The sequence below is a fragment of the Trachymyrmex cornetzi genome, unplaced genomic scaffold (assembly GCF_001594075.2).
Source record: "Trachymyrmex cornetzi isolate Tcor2-1 unplaced genomic scaffold, Tcor1.1 scaffold129, whole genome shotgun sequence".
NCBI lineage: Eukaryota > Metazoa > Arthropoda > Insecta > Hymenoptera > Formicidae > Trachymyrmex > Trachymyrmex cornetzi.
In genome coordinates, this window is record NW_017295861.1 from 2,664,160 (window position 1) to 2,683,684 (window position 19,525).

At 34.6% G+C, this 19,525-nt stretch overlaps 1 protein-coding gene across 1 annotated transcript in view; it reads left to right on the forward strand.

The window, feature by feature from the left end:
• Positions 1–7,143: 7,143 nt before the first annotated feature.
• The window catches only part of LOC108770568 (transcription factor SOX-8), an 18,057-nt gene continuing 5,675 nt past the window's right edge, over positions 7,144–19,525 (forward strand). The window contains exon 1 of the mRNA XM_018522210.1: positions 7,144–7,270. Within this exon, the coding sequence (XP_018377712.1) occupies positions 7,144–7,270 (127 nt within the window). The remainder of the gene's footprint in view (positions 7,271–19,525) is intronic.

Sequence of the window (19,525 nt, forward strand, 5' to 3'; positions counted from 1 at the left end):
AGTGAGTTGGAATATAATTCGTTATTTAATTAACAGATTAATTACGCTTATTATAAATAATATATAACGTAAAAATTGCATAGCGTTTCTTGGGGGAATATACATATATATAACTTTTATTATGTTTATTAATATAGTAGGTATAATGACGACATCTTCTTTAATTGTCAATTGCATTTGCATCTTTGAACGCATATAAATCTTGCCTATTGGTATGCTCAGGCAAATGTCTTTGGAACGCAACTCGAGTCATTAATCAAGTCGGTGGTAATTAACGATTTCGTAACTATCAGGCCGGGAAGCCCAAGCGAATTAATTAGAAAGCAATAGTAATCGACTGAGTTTCACAATGAAAATTAAGCGTAACGAGAAAGATTTGCAGATAAGGAGAACGAAGCTGCGTTCTTATATGCAGTTAATTTTCGTAAACAAAGAGAGAAAAGAGATAAGATATCTATTCTATTTAAAATAATATATGAGAATTAAGAGAGAATATGAAAGATAATAAAATAATATATAATATAAGAGAAATATATATTTGCAGTTACATGCTAATGTAATTGCAATATATTTGTAATTACATGCTAGGAAGATTATCCGATGTTTAATTTGTAAGTCACAATATACATATCTGGACTACTGAAAATGCATTCTAGGTATTTCAAGAGAATAATCGACAGTTGGCTCGCTGTTCCTTACAGCGAGATCTACATTGTAATTTTGTATTTCTCGTAAAATCGAAAAATAAATTTATCGTTACCGTACAAGGGAAAAAATAAATCACTGCCGTTGAAATTAATCAATCTTCAAATAAATTATCACACAGAAATCTTGCCTTTTAATAGAAAAAGGATAAATCAAAGAATTAATTTTGAGAGGATTAATCAAAGTTTAATTTTCTCAGCTTTAAGAATCACTTCTCTAAACTTTAATAAAAGCTACGCTCGATACTCTTTAATTATTAAATCGCGACAGATTCATCACTAAAACCAAAGGTAGCACTTTAATAATTATTATTATTCTTCCATGGACCCCATTTATTATTTTTCATCGTCTGTCTATTATTCTTCCACTTGGAGAAAAAGTTACACGATCGCTACTCAATACTCATTGTTAGTTTCTGAGTGAGACTTACGCCGTTCTTGCGAAAATAATTTAACTGCGATCGGAGAAAAAAAATCGGATCGACGTCGCGGTGGAGATCCGTGCGTGTTTGCCGACACGCGTACACCCGTACACGTGTAGCTATCGGCCTCATGTACTACGCAATGACGTTGCCGGGACGCGATGATGACGGCGCAGAATGTCTCGAGGCTCGTGTCTCCGTTGGGGGTCCGTGCACGAGTCGCCGGTGCTCGCCACCCGGGGGGCTACATGTGTCGGGTACCCGGCTCCACCGACCCCCGTTCCCCGCCCACGAGATCCTTTCAAGTGCCCGACGGCACGTCGTCCCGACCCCCAGGAATTGCTGGAATTATTATTTTATCGCGGCAACCCGCGCGCAGGAGAGTCGCCGGTATATTCGATAATAGTTGCTTTCCCATTTATACACAAGTGAAACTGAGGGTACGGTCAACGCGATGCTGCAAATGCTTTAAAGCAATTTTTGGTTGGTCAATTTGTAAAATTCTTTTTTCTAATTGGCCAATCAAACGCTTCGAAGCATTTGTAGGGAGACTTTGACCGCAGCCTGAGTCTGAAGTGAGCTGAGTATTTTATACTTGGATTAATGACGTCACTACTTGCTTACTTTGGTCAAAAATTATCGCATGTCAACACAGTTTCATAACCTCACTTTGAAATGAGTTTACGAGACTCACTAAAGCACACGGTCTCGATCTTGTGCAGATTATGGGTAAAAACTCAATTAAATCTCACTTGTCACAATGCAAAAGGAACGCGCATTCAACTGAGTTATGACGTCACGAGCGAGAATTATCTGAGAATCGGTGTAAATGGAAGCAACTAATATAGTCTTCTCGATTCACCATGATCAAACCTTCCAATGACAATCTCTTCCTCACCGTTTCCGATTCTGTTGCGTCCGTAATCAATAACGATACATATGAATATTTATCGAGATTAAACAGAACGAAAGTGAAAGTCATATTCTTAATTCTTTTTTGGTATATACCTAGCTAGTTGAGAGATAAATGTCCTTTATTGTTTATTATTCTTTCATAAAAATATGTAACAAAAATTAATATTTAACTCTTTAAATTCTTTGGAGTGAAAGCTCATTCCAAAGAGTGAAAATTGAGCCAGTCTTGAAAAAGAGTGACTCAATTTGCAATCTTTAAGGGCCATTTTCACCAAGCTCAGTTAACTTAAGTAACTACAATGAAATAGAAAGAGATAGAAATAGTTCTATCTCTTTTTATTTCATTACAGTTATTAGGCTGGTTAAGTAAACTGACGATGGTGAAAGTGGCCCTAAGAGTTGAGATTTCACTCTTTGGGGTGAGATCCACTCTAAAAGTTTTAGAAAGAATATATCTTTCGAAAAAAAATCGAAGCAATTTATTCAAATCTAAAATAAGTGCTTTTACTTAATCATTTCTTAAAAAATGCAAGTTTTGCTTTTATATTCTCAATCTTTTACTCGATTTTCTTTAGACAGATTACATCTTTGAATTATATATCTTGTAATTGATCAACGAATCATTAAATTGCTTATATTACATTTTCTATTACTATTGTATGTATTGTAAGTAAAAGAAAAAAATCTGATTTTATATATATTTTTTTTCTCACTTTACGCCATTCTTTATTCAGATACCGATATAGCTTCGAATATTTGTAATAATCGTCTCGAAATAAAGAGACACGAATGCGAAGGAAGTGCGAATGTTTCCTCGGATGGAAACGGTGAGGAACGGCCCTGAGAAAGAGAAACGAATTCTCGCTTACGTACATCGGGGAAAGGCGCATATTGACGCCACGTGCGCGCGCGCCGGGATGTTTATCCCGGCAAGAGCAAAATTCCGGCTTCGTGAAATCAATATTATTGTTCCCGTCGGGCTAAATTTGCATTGCCGGTGCACCGCGGCCGGTGCATAATACGAGCGCGCGTCCGGACAGACATTTGGAGGATGTGCGCGGACAAACGAGTATCTCGAGAAATCAGCACAGAAACCGATGAATATAATGTTAATCGTTACGTCGCGTCGGCGTCGATTCCAATTCAAATTAATTTTCATTCTAATTAATTTTATTCTCATTCAGGCATAAAAGTAAAAACAGTTATATTAGATCACTGGAATAATGCTTTTATTATATAAATCTATTAATTATTAGATATATATTTACTATATAATTTATATTTGCATTATACAATTTATATACATCACATCTTTATTGTATTTATACTATTTATCTAATTTAAAATACAGGATAAATATTTTTCACACTAAACAAAATATTTGCGAATATATATATGTTGCATAGTAAGATGATCACATGGTTAGGAGCTTAATTTTTATAGTTATTACTGTTATAATGCTAATAATAGATAAAAATTATATTTATATAATTCTACTAAAAAGCATAGCACTGAAAATGATTATGAATTATAATTAAATTATGGTACATGCAATCATTTTTTTTCTCTCAATGTATGTATCATTGTTTCCAAACCTTATTACAATTGTAGTTGTAGTTAATAGTAAACCAAGCTCAGAGATGTAGATATATTTACGAGATATTTACATACTTTATTTTCCAAACGTCCCGGCAAAATTGAAAAAGATTTTCGCTGATGTTGATTTACGAATAAATTATCATCTTATTATCTTGTATCTTTATTGAATGGGAAATGCTAAACGTGTCAGTTTCGCCGTGTCAGTCTAGCTCGCGTTTCAACATAGGCCATTCATATTCGCGCACAATTACGAAAGATTGGAACAGATTGGAACGACGGTCTGTACTCTCGGCGTGCGAGTACTCCGGACAGGAATGTCGTAATCTTTAATCCAAGGGTCTCTCGCGCACTCGCGTGCATTCACGCGCCAGTGGTAGCGCGAGTTAATCCCGCAAAGTGCGAGAGCAAGAGATGCTCTCTTTGATCTCTCCACAAAAGCCGCTACACGGCATTGACCGTGGTTTATATACGCCCGTGGTTTGTATGAGCCACTGTATTTGCTAGCTCACTCATTCATTAAATTCGTTGTATAATTAGGCTCGCTTTTCGGGACCGTCGGAGGAAGGAGGGAACGACTTCGGGACTCGGTGCTCTCCTCTCTTCTCTTTTCTTTTCCCCGTGAAGATCTCGCTGCTCTATTTTGTCGCACGCACTTTTTTCGCATTCCGCCTCGACGCGACGTTATTCTCGCGTACTTACATATAGGACACACCGAAGGAAAATGTTTCAAGAGCGATGAATATTTGGGGCGAAATGGATAATTACTTCAATTTTACGAGAATATATAATCGATAATAGTGGAGATACGAGACATTTGCCAAATAGATAACACAGTTTGAGAATTATCAGTCGTTGCATTAAAAAAAAATACTAATTTTAATAAATTATTCGTTTGAATAAAAAATGTGCCAATTAAATATTTACTAAATATAAAGATATTTATTTGGTACGAGAACTATTAATTTGATTTCAGTATCATTTTGTTTATTGAGTAAATATTTATTTGCTAGAAGTAAATGTGTTAGCTATAAATGTTTAGTTGGTACTATTCTAATAAATATTTATTGAAATTTTGTACATCTTTTTATTACATACAAAAAATCATTTTGTTGAAGTATATAAAAATTAGGCTACATTTAGGCTAGATTTGTAAATAATTATACTGGGTCATCTAAATAATTATATTAGACGCTCAAACTAAGGGAATACCAAACGTTTTGCAGTAATTATCATGTTTGTACACAAAAAATCATTTTGTTGAAATATATAAAAATTAGGCTACATTTAGGCTAGATTTGTAAATAATTATACTGGGCCATCTAGATAATTATATTAGACGCTCAAACTAAGGGAATACCAAACGTTTTGCAGTAATTATCATGTTTGTGTATGTGAGCGTTTTACTTTATTATTTCGATGATTAAATGTAATTATTTTTAAATCTGTGTTTGGCATAATTTTTATTTACTTTGGTAAAATCGTTCTTTTCGACTGTAAATAATAATCACGCTTAATATGTGAATAAAAATCTTTCGAGGATCGTTATTATTAATCGTTTATTCGTATATATATATACGGTCAATCAACTAGCGGTCTACTTTCCTTTTCACGTACGATCTACACGTTTGCGACAACAAACGAGCGGTAATTAATCGACGGCGTCGACGCTTCGTCGAGAACAAATCGCAGAGTGGGTATCATAAACCGGATGCGTGTTGTATTATCTATAAATTAATCTATAGATTCTACATTATTACAATACAATGACACAAAAATCCAAAAAAATATTCAAGTATATAGCACAATATAAAACATTTTTTGTTGATATTGATTTTTTTTACTTGATTTTTAGCTGATATTTTTTTAATTGTTGCATAATCAAAACATCCTTAAATTCTCCCTTAAAATATCTCCGAAATAGTTTTCTGACAGTTTAGCATATATATAGTTTGCAAAGTTTTTTGTTCACACATAAAAAATTATTGCTATTCTGATTATTAAGAAAGAAAATTGACTTTAAGTTAATTAAAGCATCTGCCATAATATTCGATCTTTCTGCATATTCTTCAAAAGCAAAACGATCTTTTCTGCGTATTTAATAAAATAGAAAAAAAAAGAAAAAATAATCGACGATGAAGTACGGCTTCGTGATTCCACAAAATCTCAGATTTCATGGTTTTCCACGTAGAAAGGATCGCGCCGGGGATTTGCGAAGAATTGCGGTGCAGAGATGCGCTGCAGGATTGCACCGCAGGATACGTTAAAAGCCGACGCGGGAAACCGACGACGAAGAGAAAGAGAGGAGAGTGAAGGATAGTGAAAAAGAGAAAGGAGGAAGATCCTAACGTGTCCCCCCCACCAGAGGTAGGTGGTCCACGGAACCGCCTCCGCGGATGGTCTGCCATCCGCCCGACGGTTTCGGTGCGTGTGCCAGACGTGCGCTCGTCTCGTCTCGCCTCGGCCTCTTCCAACCCGTGGACCAACCTGTGCAGCTGAGCCGTGCGGACGGCTTTCTTCGCCTCCCTGAATCCATCGGGTCCATCGTCGCGTCTCTCCTCTCAGCCGATCAGTCGGCCATCGGAGTTTACCTGATTCGCCAGTACCGCCGCGCCGTCGCGTCTCCCGACCTCGGGTATATCCATTCGATGTCTCGAAGTAGAAATCGGATAAAGGACGACACGGCGTCCCAGTTTACACTACTTCTCGTCTTTCGATAACCGATAACAAGAAAGAGAGAGAGAGAGAGAGAGAGAGAGAGAGAGAGAGAGAAGCGATAAAGAGATCTAAGTATGACACGACTCGATGATCTCGAGGTCGGCCAGGACGAATCTTCTCTCGCTCGATGTGACATCCCTCGAAGTAGCGTGTCCCACGACGACTCTTGGGCCTCGAACGCGAGAAGGACGCAGAATCCTCGAGAAAGGATCCATTGACGAAAGATAAGTCGAGAAGCTGCAGAGTCCGAGGGATTCCCGAAGACCGTGTCCCTCCTTTTCTCTCAGCGCATCGCGTTCCGTCGCATCGGTTTCCGTTTTAATATTTCCCGGAGCTGATAACGAAGTGAATCTCTGAGTGATCTACGAGTTCGCGGGAATCGGTTTAATCAATCAGGATAAGAAAAAAAAAAATTTATTCGATACGGATACGGGCGCGCAGGGTCGACTAAGTAGCCATAAAGAAGATTTGGCGACCTATCCGACCCGATTAATCGCGCCATGATAACCCTCGATTAATTATCGAGCTCCTCTCTCTTCCTGCGACGGAGATATCTTACCGAGAAATCCTCTTATCTACGATTGATATCCACGTGATGCATTTTACGTCTCGTCGAAATTTGTCATTTGATTTTTCGATGATTATTTAAATGGTATTTTTCACGTTCGTGTATCAAGTACGTTTTTGAGTTCATAAATCTTTATTATCTATGAAAAACATAGTTTTTGGTGATCGTGGACATCGACAGCCATCAGTGAGAGTGTCTTCTGCGTTTAACGGAAATAAAAATGGAGTCTCATCATAATAATAACGGCTTGCCATCATTGGAGTCATTGGAGAATAAAGCTAGCTCTTCCAGTAACGAGCATGGCAGCAATAATTCCTTGGACGATGCTGTGGGCAAGCTACTGCAAGGTATGCATTTTATAACTTAGCATATAATCATGTAACATAAATTAATAATTAATGAAAATTGAGAAAAGGAGTAATGAGTCCGGCAAGTTGATAATACAATCAACAATTGTATTTTCAAATTAAATTATCTAAATGTTTCGGTTTACATTAAACTATCTTCTCTCAGTGGACCCTTAATACCCTACAATTAAATACAATTGTTAATTGCAATATTAATTTTCCAGGCTTATCACTCCTTTTTTCAATTTTTATTAATTATTAATTGTTTGAGACAGTTTAGTTACTTTTTAATAAATTAATTAATTTTAGCAATCATGTAATATAAATGCATTTTTTTAAATTTATAACAAAACGAGTATAGTGACAGTTTCATAAAGAGCAATATTCTTGGAAAATATAATAGTAATAATTAAATCACAATGATCTAAACAGAAAGAACGATTTTGCTGAAAGATCTAAAATTATTTTACATTAGCGCTAAAGATCTGAAAATAATTTTGTTGGATCATTAAAATAATTATATTGGAAATTCAAACTGCTAGAATATCAAAATTTCTTATAGAATTGCTTATTATTTTTTAGTTTCTAATATAATTATTTTGATTGTCCAATAAAATTATTTCCAACAAAATTTAAGAGTTTTAGTAACATTTTTTTTCCGTGTATATATACTCTAAACCAAAAGTTTGGAAAAACTTTTTAAAAATTGATATTATTGGGATTACTTATACTCAAATATTTATAATAATAAGATTTTTTAACAATTCTTCGATAACAGTAATTGAATCTAAAGAATTACCATTGAAAAAACATATTATGAATATTAGAATAAACAAAATGTTAATTTTTAAAAAGTGTTTCCAAACTTTCGGCCTGGAGTGCTGGACAGTTATATTGACTCTATCTAATTACTAAAAAGTAAAACTACTTAGGATTTCAGTTAAGATTCCGCTTTGCTTGCAGTTATTGCTCACAAAAAATACGTAAAATCTAAACCTATTTACTAAATAAAAGCAGGACAATAAATGGACTACGCAGTATTTTAACTAATAATAATTTATCTTAATACTAAACAATAAATTGAGCAGATATCTACGTAAGTCGTAAGTTGCACATATTTTTAAGAAAATTTCTTCAGAATCACTAAATAAAACACTGATCAAAATCTCCATTTTCTACACAATGCTGTTACAACTAATGAGAATACTGTAATATACCAGTATAGTAATTGGATGAATTTCTAGGAAAATGCTGTATACATTTCTAGAGGTGTATATTATTTTTAAAAAACAAACATTTTAATCAATTACACACAAAGAAGAATTATGACAATAAACAAAGAACAAATACTACGAAATATCGCTCTTTTGATAGACACTTGATAAAAAAATTGACAATTAGTTTACGTAATCTGTTTAAATTAAAATATTTTTTATCTTTTTTTATTTAATATTTTTAAAGGGTACATATTACAATTACTGTTGAAAAGAGACGTTAAAAAAATAATAAAATATTTACAAAATATAAAAAAATAATCTATTAGCAATACTCAAACGCGATATTGGATGATATTGACGAAATAAAGTGCAGATGAAAATTGGTAAATGAAAAAATATCAGTCATCCGAAATAGCACGTGAAATGCGCGCATCCATTCGTCGCCTCGTTCCTTTTCGTTGCAGTCTTTATCGAGTCATTTAGGGAGGCAAGGCGACTGGTAATTGGCGCTGAAAGCCCGCGTCGTCAGCCGGCATCGCTCTCTTCTCCATTTGGCCGTACGCCGATTTATCCGGACGATATTCGCGAGAGTAGAAAGCGGAAAGCAGGGGTGGAACAAGGCGGACGAACAAGGCGGAGAAAGAGCGGAGTGGTAACGACGGCGGAGCGGAGTCGGACGAGACGGAGAAATATAGCCGAAGAGGATCGTCTCCTCGCGAGAACGATCCTGAGCTATATGCACATATTTCTCCGAGGGAGGGGAAATTCGCGAGAGCACGGCAGGTGCTGCGAGCAGAGCGAGACGAGGCGTACGCGCCTGCCACCGCCGCTAATTATGTTAGTACCGAATTAAATCTGAAAGATCACTGCGGGAGGGGGCGCAGGGCCCATGATTTACGGCGCGCGTCGAGACTCGAGACTCGGTCTCCGCGACGACGGAGCTTCGCCAGAGATCATCGCCGGGCACAATCGTCACCGGGGAGCGGCGGAACTCTTCGGACGAACAGACAGGTGGAAATCGCCTGGGGATGATATCTCTACCGTACTAATTCTGTCCGCGATGTCGGACAATCGCGACGCGAATAATTACGAGGATTAATGGGGTCTGGTCGATGTAGCGGATTAGGAGGAAGAGTCGTGGACGCGTCGCCATCGCCCCTTTCTTGAGTCTAGCCTATTCTAACGGGGTCTAGATGCAAGATACGCGACTATATTAGCCCTTCGACGCCACTCTCGCTACGGCGTACTCGAGGTTTCTTTTATTTTATATTCCTGCGAAAAATTTCATGCATCTTTTAGCGGTTACTCGACAGTTGTATTAACTCTGTTTAGTAACTGAGAAGTAAAATTATAACTTAGGACCCTAATCAAAATGAACACTTTGCCTGTAGTTGCTATGTATAAAAGATGTTCAAAATATGAACCTATTTGTAAACAAAACAGGACAATAAATGGACTACTCAAAATTTTAATTAATAATAATTTATTAATACTAAATAATAACTGGGATAAGTGTGTACGCAAATTGCACATATTTTTACCAGGAAAACTGCTTTAGTCACTGAATAAAATTCTATCAAGTTTTATTCATTTCCTACACAATGTTGCTGTAATTAATGAGAATACAATAATATTAGATAGTAATCGGATGGATAAGGAAAAGTGCATTTCTATCACAGGGATACTATTATTTTTTTATTAATAAAGATACATACATTTGCTTATTATCGTTATTGTCTTTAATGGCATTTGGATTGAAAATTTGTTATATAATGTGTTCATTTTTATGCTATATTTTTGCACAATATCCAGATAGTAATATCAAAGGGTTAGTATTTCCCGAACCGCTCACTGTAAAAACTTTTCTCTTTGCAGTCTTTACAGATTCAGATACTGTACTCTTTAATTAAACGAAGAAATTTCTAAGAAAATCTCCAAGAGGATTTTAAAGAGTGCGTTTCGACGATAACCGATCCACTCGGAGAGCTGTGCCGCGAATCATGACACGCTCCCGTTTTAAGATCAGATTTGAGATATGTTTAGTTAGGTTAGACAGTGCCAGAAACGACAGCAGAGTGACGGACACTTGAATCCGTCGATGGTAGAAGTTGAAAAACTGATGGCACGCACGAGTCGTTCGTTAACATTGAGCGCACGCAGGAATGTATAATCTAAATAGTTTATCATATAACTTGAGAAGAAACAAGCCCGCGTCTGCACCACGAGTAAATATTTGATCCACCGGTGCTAAGCGATGCGTTTCGTTACAAAGTGTCCACTCGACGAAAATACAGGTGTCGAAATTACTCGGTCATACGAAGATATGTCTCGCGGACATGTCTCGGACAGTTATGTCTCTCGGTTTTGCAACAAAGTCACACAGTAAAAAAGAAATGTTAATTTTAATATATTTTTTACATATCCTAGGAGATCCACTCTAAATTGTATGTCAAAGTAACTTAATTCAAATAAGAGGCAATAAACCACTACGCCGGTTGTCGGCGAAAGTAATATATTATAAAAAGAATACAAAAAGACGTTTCGGTCTTAAATTAGACCATCTTCAGTTCAAAATGTCTCTCAGTTTTGCAACAAAGTCACACAGTAAAAAAGAAATGTTAATTTTAACATATTTTTTACATGTCCTAGGAGATTCATTCTAAATTGTATGTTAAAGTAACTTAATTCAAATAAGAGGCAATAAACCACTACACCGGTTGTGTGTCAGAGGCGAAAGTAATATATTATAAAAAGAATACAAAAAAACGTTTCGGTCTTAAATTAGACCATCTTCAGTTCAAGTAACTTATTCGTCTTGTGTTATTTATTAGCGAACTAGTAATATTAAATAATTGACACAATACTTTACATTTGTGTTTGTTATTTTGATTTCAAGGGTGATTTAAAACTAATATGTAAAATAAGTAGAGTACATAAAAGAGTAGTTGCAATAACTCATAAGAAAATGTTAATAAAATATTTTGATTATTTTAAGATTTACTTTAATTTTTCTTAGATGTTAAATTGACTTTGAGATATATAGATTAATTGAAACAATTGTATTAAAAACACTCAAAATAATATTCCATTTTTAATTGACATACGCAATTGTTAAGTTAGAAAGGTGACACGAATCTAACACATCAAAATGTTACAAAAATAATAACATATCAGTCGTATGTTTATTTTACATTGAAGTAATAATCAAAATGTGGTAACACAAGAAAATTTTAACATATGGACGCAAAAATAATTTCGCAAATTATTTCGTTGTCTTACATGTGTTATCCACGTAGAATTTTTATTATCATAATGACAAAATATTATATAATATGATTAAATGCAAAAACGGTATTTTGCTGAAGTATAATGTAAAAATTTAGTAACTAGATACAGATCTAAAAATTAATTTAATTTTGTTTAAAACATTAAAATAATTATATAGGATGCTTAAACATGGTTGATAGAATATTAGCATTATTTTTCAACATAGTCATCAACATTTAAGCACTCTACGTAATTATTTAGATAATTCAACAAAATTATTTTCTATATCTACTTAAATTTTTAGATACTTCAGCCAAACCTTTCTTTCTATGTATTAAATGAGACTTTGTAGTTGTATGTTAATTAGTGCTAATTTTTTACTTTACATTGTTATGTAATTATAATGTTTATGGCATTCAAAATTTCATATCAGATAAATTACTTTTTACAAGCGGTTTAAAAAATTTCAATAGCATCGGTATCAAAGATCATCAGAGCTGTTAATATATTAAAGACTTTTCATTTAACCTTATTTAATCTTCCATCGCCAGCGTGAATTTTAACTCTACCGTCAGGATCTTTGAGAAATGAAGCAAATTTTTGATTATATTTTGATATAAAAATTTTTTTTATAATTCTGGTATACACTTGTCAAAGCTTTAACGAGTTTTTACTATTACTATAGAAGAATGTAATATCCGGCATCTTTTTATGCATTTGGCGTATATTTTTTTTTGATTGTCTTATATGTGTGTAATTAAAAAATTTTTTACTATAATTAAAAACATATATGATAAATGAGATGAAAACTTACAAAAGGATATCTGTGTTGGAAACAAAGTTGGAAAAAATTATAGTAGTTTAAACTTTGTAAGGAGCCAAATTGGTTGTCTCGGTCCTTCTATAGACAAATAAAAATTCAATCATTTTATGTATATAATTGAAATTTTTTTTTACTGAAATTAAGAATACGAAAGATGATGAAAAATCATAAAAGGATATCATATGGAAGCAAAGTTGAAAAAAGTTACAGCGCAGTTTGAATTTCGCAAGGAGCCAAATTGGCTGTGCCTCGGTTTTTCTAGTGTTAAAGATTCTAATTAGTAATTACCAGCTGAGGGTTAAATTTCAATTGTCTCGTCTCACTCGATTCTAAATCTCGTTTCACGGACTGTTTCACGTTGGTATCACGCGAATACTCGTCACATCACGCGAGATCGAACAGTGCGGCGCGAGTCGAGGATCGTCGGGCACGTGGCAACAAGTCGCGTAACGATATCAAACATCGATGGGACAAGGTGTCGAAGCGTTTAAGAGGGCCTCGTTAAAGGCGGTAGGATTTGTAACAGGCGGATTTGTAAAGGAGTTAATGTAGCAAGAGTCAGACGACAGGTCGCCATTGACAGCCGAGCACACCGGTTCATTCACCAGACCGCACAACCCGCCTATTGTAGCACGGGCGCGCTAACTACGGCCCTGATCTCGCAACTCAGAAGCCATTCAGGATCTTGAAAAAAAAAAACGAGCGAGTTCTTGGTCACTTGGTCCGGTCTGCCGATTCACCAAGTTGTTACGCTAATTAGTCGTTACGTTAAATCGAAATGGGGGTGATGGGTGGAGGAACAGCCTAAAATTAGGCGCGATCTGGCGAACGGCTCTCACAATTTCGCGATTTAGGATTTATCATTTAATCGCCGGGTATAAGACTGTATTTGATGCCAGAGATCGATTAATTCGCCAATAACAAATATGTCAACGTCGCTTTGAAATAAAGCCTCGTTGTACTGCTAATCCCCGCTTTATCTTCAGACGAATGTAACCATCTTTAGACGAACATAACGTTGTTTTCTAAGTTTTATTTGTAAGACATACCTTTATCTACTTTATTAAAGGACATCGTACTGTTAAGTACCTAGAATGTTATACCCAGACAGCACAGAATATTTATGATAAATATTTATTAATATTCGTTTTTTGAAATGTTATTTAGATATTTTTTATACATATTTTATATAAAGCTTTATTCGAAATATTATTAAAATATAGACTAAATATTTTATGCAATATTTATGATAAATATAAATAAATATTTCTAATAAGTATTTTTTTTATTTGGATTATAATGTCTCATTAAGTATTTTCATAGCATTTACTATAACTATTCTAATAAATATTTCATAATATTTGTAATAAATATTTATGATCTGTGCAATCTAAAACCACAAAAATATTTACAAAATATTTAAAATAAATCTTATAAACATTTCTAAATATTTTGTAAATATTTTGTAAATATTGTGTGCTGTCTGGGTATTACATACTAAAATTTCAGCCAACTATACAGAAAATTAATAATTATGTGGAAAATTTGGTCCCGATGAAATTAGTTTCTAGGCGTTTCTTTCTAAAACAAGCTTAAAAAATAACCTGTCAGAATATAAATTGCCGTTTAAAATGAAGTTAATTATATTGTAAGAGATATATTGCCAACTATTGAAAAAAAATGCAATTACTTTTCGGTCAACTCAATACATTATTCTTTGAGAAATGTGATCGAGGATCCTTATAGGCTTTGTTGAATTCATGTAACTTATTAACGCTATAAAAGGAAACTCTTACGTCTTTATTATTATTAAATTGAATAAATTTTTCTAAGGTACCCGGAACAAGAGGGATAGTGAACAATGAGGATAGGCTACAGGTATTCTCTGAATGTTTTTAGAATTGTTTTTTGAATATATATTTCAGACGATTGTAAATGTGTGTGTGTGTGTGTGTGGATGTCAAAAATAAACTCTAGCGGGTACGAGCGTCGTTATTGAGTAATATATTAATCAAAAATTTAAAGTTCTTTGCGTGACATTTAAGATTTTCTCAGTTTTTATCATTGTTTTTTTCCGAGGGGACTTCAACTACTAATTGAAATAAAGTCCTAATTACATAATTTCATATAATTTTATCTGAATACAAATAATTTTTTTCACTACATATGAAATCATTTGGTAAAATATACGATTTTATTTAATATAATACAATGATTTCTCGTGGTTGCTTATGTAATTATCGGATTATCATAGAGATTTCATAAGAATTTTATAATGATTTCGAGGATTCTGTCCTACGATTATATCAAGTGGTTACCCCTTTTCGTTATTTTCCATACGCGTCATTAATCATGTAATTCTCAGCACATCATGAAGTCTTTGCTATACGGTCGATCAATCGCTTGTGGGCGATATTTTGACTTTGAAAATTGATAATAACTCGTCATGATCCTTCACGACCTTCTCAATTATGATATAGATATGTATTTGCTCATGATCTGAGGGGGTTCAAAACAAACAAGAAATATGTGATCAATTTATGATGGATAACTTTAATAAATATTTCATTTTTTGTATATAAAAAAGGCTTATTTACTCAACAATTACGCCTGACTCCTGCATGCTACGGTTATTTATTATTTTATTCTACAGATAGGTCATATATCGCATATTTAGCTTTTATTAATTTCATAGGTTTTTTTTTCTAGATTTCGGTACTAAAATCGATATACATGTATACGTGTCAATCCACATATCGTGACGAAATCGAAATCTTTTGGTACCGAAATCTAGAAAGAGATGGATAAAATACATGTTTCCGTCGGTCTCCATCATTTATGATCCTTGGATCCAAGGATCATAAATGATGGAGACCGACGGAAACACGTATTTTATCCATCATCTCTTTCTTTAGTCCTGTTGCTCGTGTCTAAGCGTGGTGACTTCTCTCATATCATATGCCTGTGGTGCGCACGCTAGCTGGTTGTACACAGATCATATGGAACAGTTTCGTCAAACGACGATCAAGTTTTTGTTTAGAGAAGTGTTCCTTGCATAGCAAAAATACTCTTGGTAGGTTGCCGTTTCCTTCCGAGAGGAGAACGAGTGTATGAAAATGTTTTGGATTTTACCGAGAATCGAACTCGGGATCTCTTTTGGGCATGCCCAAAATTAAACAATGAATTCAGAATTGAATTAATGAATATATTAATTAAATTGAAAATTTTTCCCCCACTATCGATGTCTAGTTTTATTGCAACTGGTAATATTAAAGCAATAATTAATTTAATTAACTTTATTAAAAATAACAATTTAAAATTGTAAAAAAAAAATTGTTTTTTGAATATTGATGATATTTTGAACGGTCTATTATATAGCAAAATCTCATTTTCCTAGATTGTCCAATTATCCCACCACTAGGAGTCTGGAGTCTTTTAGCTTTGTAGATTCAAAGCATTGATAAGATCTCCAATTTAATCTCAAAGAAGAGTTAGTTATTATTCGATTTGAGACCTCTGCTCCTCGAGAAGGTTATTCATTGGATCATAAGATCCGTTATTTCTGCATGGTACTGTGACTCTAAATTTGAGTCGGAAAACCAAACTAAAAGAAGAAGAAGAACTCGGAATCTCTAGCATAGCAGATCAGTGTCTATTCTGCCATGCTCGCTCTCAAAACTTCGTCGTTCGGAATCGATGTTAAACTGTAGGTCCCGTATGAACTGTGTACAACTAGCGCGCCACATATGAGAGAAGTATAAATTGATAATATTTACCGATTTTCACAAACTTGCTTCTCACGTGGAAGCACATGATGTATAGTCACTTTAGTTTTTCAATCGGCATTGTAAGCAACATACATTCATATTTGGTTAAAGATTCTCTTTTTTCCATATTGTTATATTTATATTTTAGCATATGCAATTTTTAATTTTGTACTCACACGTAAAGATAATTCAATTATATAATTTATTTTTAATTCTCGTTATAATTTTTTTCGTGTCTAAGAAACAATATATTCGATATCCGACAGTTTAAAAAATATGTTTTATATTCTGACTCTCTCATTCGCCCTTTAAACTTTCTATTTATAACTTATTTCACCGAGACTTAATTTTCCGTATAAAACTTTAGTGCGAAGTCCTTCATTAAAGAGACATGGAGTGCAAAGAAAAATATTTCTTTTTGCCTTTCTATGTAAGTCGCTCCAGCGACTGAGGGGGTTCACCTACAATCTACATAGTCACTTAAGCCTCGAAAAAGGAGCCGTCTTTCCTAAAGACTGATGTCTTTTGTACGCCCAATTTAACACGTACGCTCGATTCGCGCGAAATTTTCTCTATTCCCGTCGCGTTCCTCGCAAAGCCCTTCCGCGTTTCCGTGTAAAATTGTATTTCGGCCGCGGCTATCGGCGCAGGCGTTGACGAAGGACCTCCCCCAAATGCTGAAAGGCACCGACACAAGTGCCGCGCCAGTGGACCGTGGACCCACGGTAATTAGCTCCCACCAGCCTCCCGAATCCCGAGTTGACGCTTCGTCACGTGCACCGTCTTTCCCCTGGTCTCGCCCATACCCTCTTTCCCCCGTTCACCCTCGTTGACTCGATTCCTGAGTGCTTAAATGGTGATTAAAAACACGAAAACAGTTCAATGTAGTTAAATTGAGATTTAAGCTCTTTTCTCAACCTCATATTTTTAATTCCTGCACGTGTAATGCTCTCTTCTTCCTTTTTATCTTTTCTGACATATAATGATATTAATTTTGTTAAAATAGATAAAAAATATTGGGACTAAAGAATCAATATTATGTAAATTCATTCCTCTCTCATTAAGAATACATTTTTAAAAATCTTTGTTAATTTTTATATAAAATAACAAGTGGGAGATGATTCTTATTCTAAATGTATCTCTGATTTCTACCAACGTAAATTAATTATAATCTTGGTTTAATTTAACTTATTTTTTTATCTTTTTCTAGTTCCAAGAATTAAGAGAGGATGAAGAATAAATTAAACAGAGATTAAATTTAATTTACATTGGTATAGAAATAGACTTAAGCTCGATATTTTTCATAGTCTTCTAGATTCTTATACTTGAGACTATACCTTAAGTATAATCTTGATATGTTATAAGCCAATCAAAGGGTTGTATTAACTTGAAACATTACGTAAGACGATTTTAAAATAAGAACGGACAATATTGTAATTCAGCCTTTATCTTATCTTTTTCTAATTCTTAGAAGTAGAAATAAAAATAAATAATAACCGAGATTAAAATTAATTGACATTAGAAAGGGACATAAGTAATTTTCAGTCGTGTGAAGAAAAGGATATGTTGTAAGACGAGAGTTTAATTGCTAGCTTTATAGTCAATTTCATCAATCTTACACACACGGGATATTACGCAATTTCCGAACCGGCCTAATTACCGCCTTGCATCCCAAGCTCTTCCTCATTCCTCTGGGTCTGCCTCCACCAATTTGAGCCAGACTGCGCTCTTTCGGACTGGGGAATTAAGATTTAGGAGACCACGGTGAGAGCACAAGACAGATTTACATAAGTCGGTATACATTTGTTCGAAGGGAGACAAGGTTTTACGACCTCAGGCTTGCTGTGAGATCTTTTCCCACGAAGTGAAATGTAGGAATCCACATCCGGAGCCGAATCCTTATTAAGCGACGCGGAATTTTCGGTAATCCGGAGCACTTACGTCACTTAACGTCTCGACCACATAAGTAGCTAGGGCTGCTTCGTAATATACAAACTTCGATCCTATCATATCTACTGATGTGTTATGCCCGCAGTTGAATTCAACCGAATTTTCTAAATGTAAGATACGACACGAGAAATGTAAGACGTGCAAAGCTTTGAAAATTATTCAACGCCTTAAAAGTTAAATATTTTTTTTCTCGCTAAAATTGATGTTCAATTCTAATTAGAAAAAGAATTATTTCCACAAAATTGGTACAGACTATTTTTTATTTCTTAATTTTCCTCACGTGTTCATAGATTAATGACGCTTATGATCGTCTTCTGAATAAAAGATGGAGGTATTCTTTACTGAAAATATGGAATCCTGAGTTGATCCATGCGATGATCCAAGATTCCAGTTAGCTATTTGCGTTTGAGAGAAAACGACTGTCGAATAATAATAATAATTAGTTTCTTAATGCGAAAGAATTACGAGAGAATAATAAAAGAACATGTTGCTCGTTCTCTCTCTCTCTCTCTCTCTCTCTCTGTACTCTCTGTCCAGGTCGTAAAAGTCCTATCGTGTTCTTCGTAAAGAAGTTAAATAAAAAAGAGACAGAAGAAGGGAAGAGAGACCGACAGCGCTAACAAATGTTGGTCGAATCGGCCGCACGAGCCACGAGGATACAGGTGTAGTTTTATCTTGTATTCCTTTACAATCCGATTCCGCGGACAGGACTACTTCCGGTGCCTGTGCGAGGACGGCAAGATACACGAGCCAAACAATTCCGTTATCACGTGCAGTTTATAACGTACTTTTTCGAGGGAGTAACCACTAGTTGAAATATTGTCCCACAGATTACATGACATCATATGATTTCATCTGATTACGAATAACTTTTTTCACTACATATGAAGTCATTTGGTAAAATATACGAATTTATTTAATATTATACAATGATTTATTGTGGTTGCGACAACATGTAATTATCGGATTATACATAGAGATTTCCAGGGAATGGAAGTAACTCGTTACTTGTAACGAAGTTACAGTTACAAGTTACTTTTTTGGTAACTTTACTAGTAACTGCGTTACTTTTTTTCTTTGGTAACTGTAACGGTAACGAAGTTACATTTTTTTGGTAACGGTAACGAATTTTACAGTTACATTTATCGTTACTTTGCACATGATTGGACACGATACGACACAAGCCATTTACACTGTAAAAAAATTTCGTAAATTTACACATATAATAAAT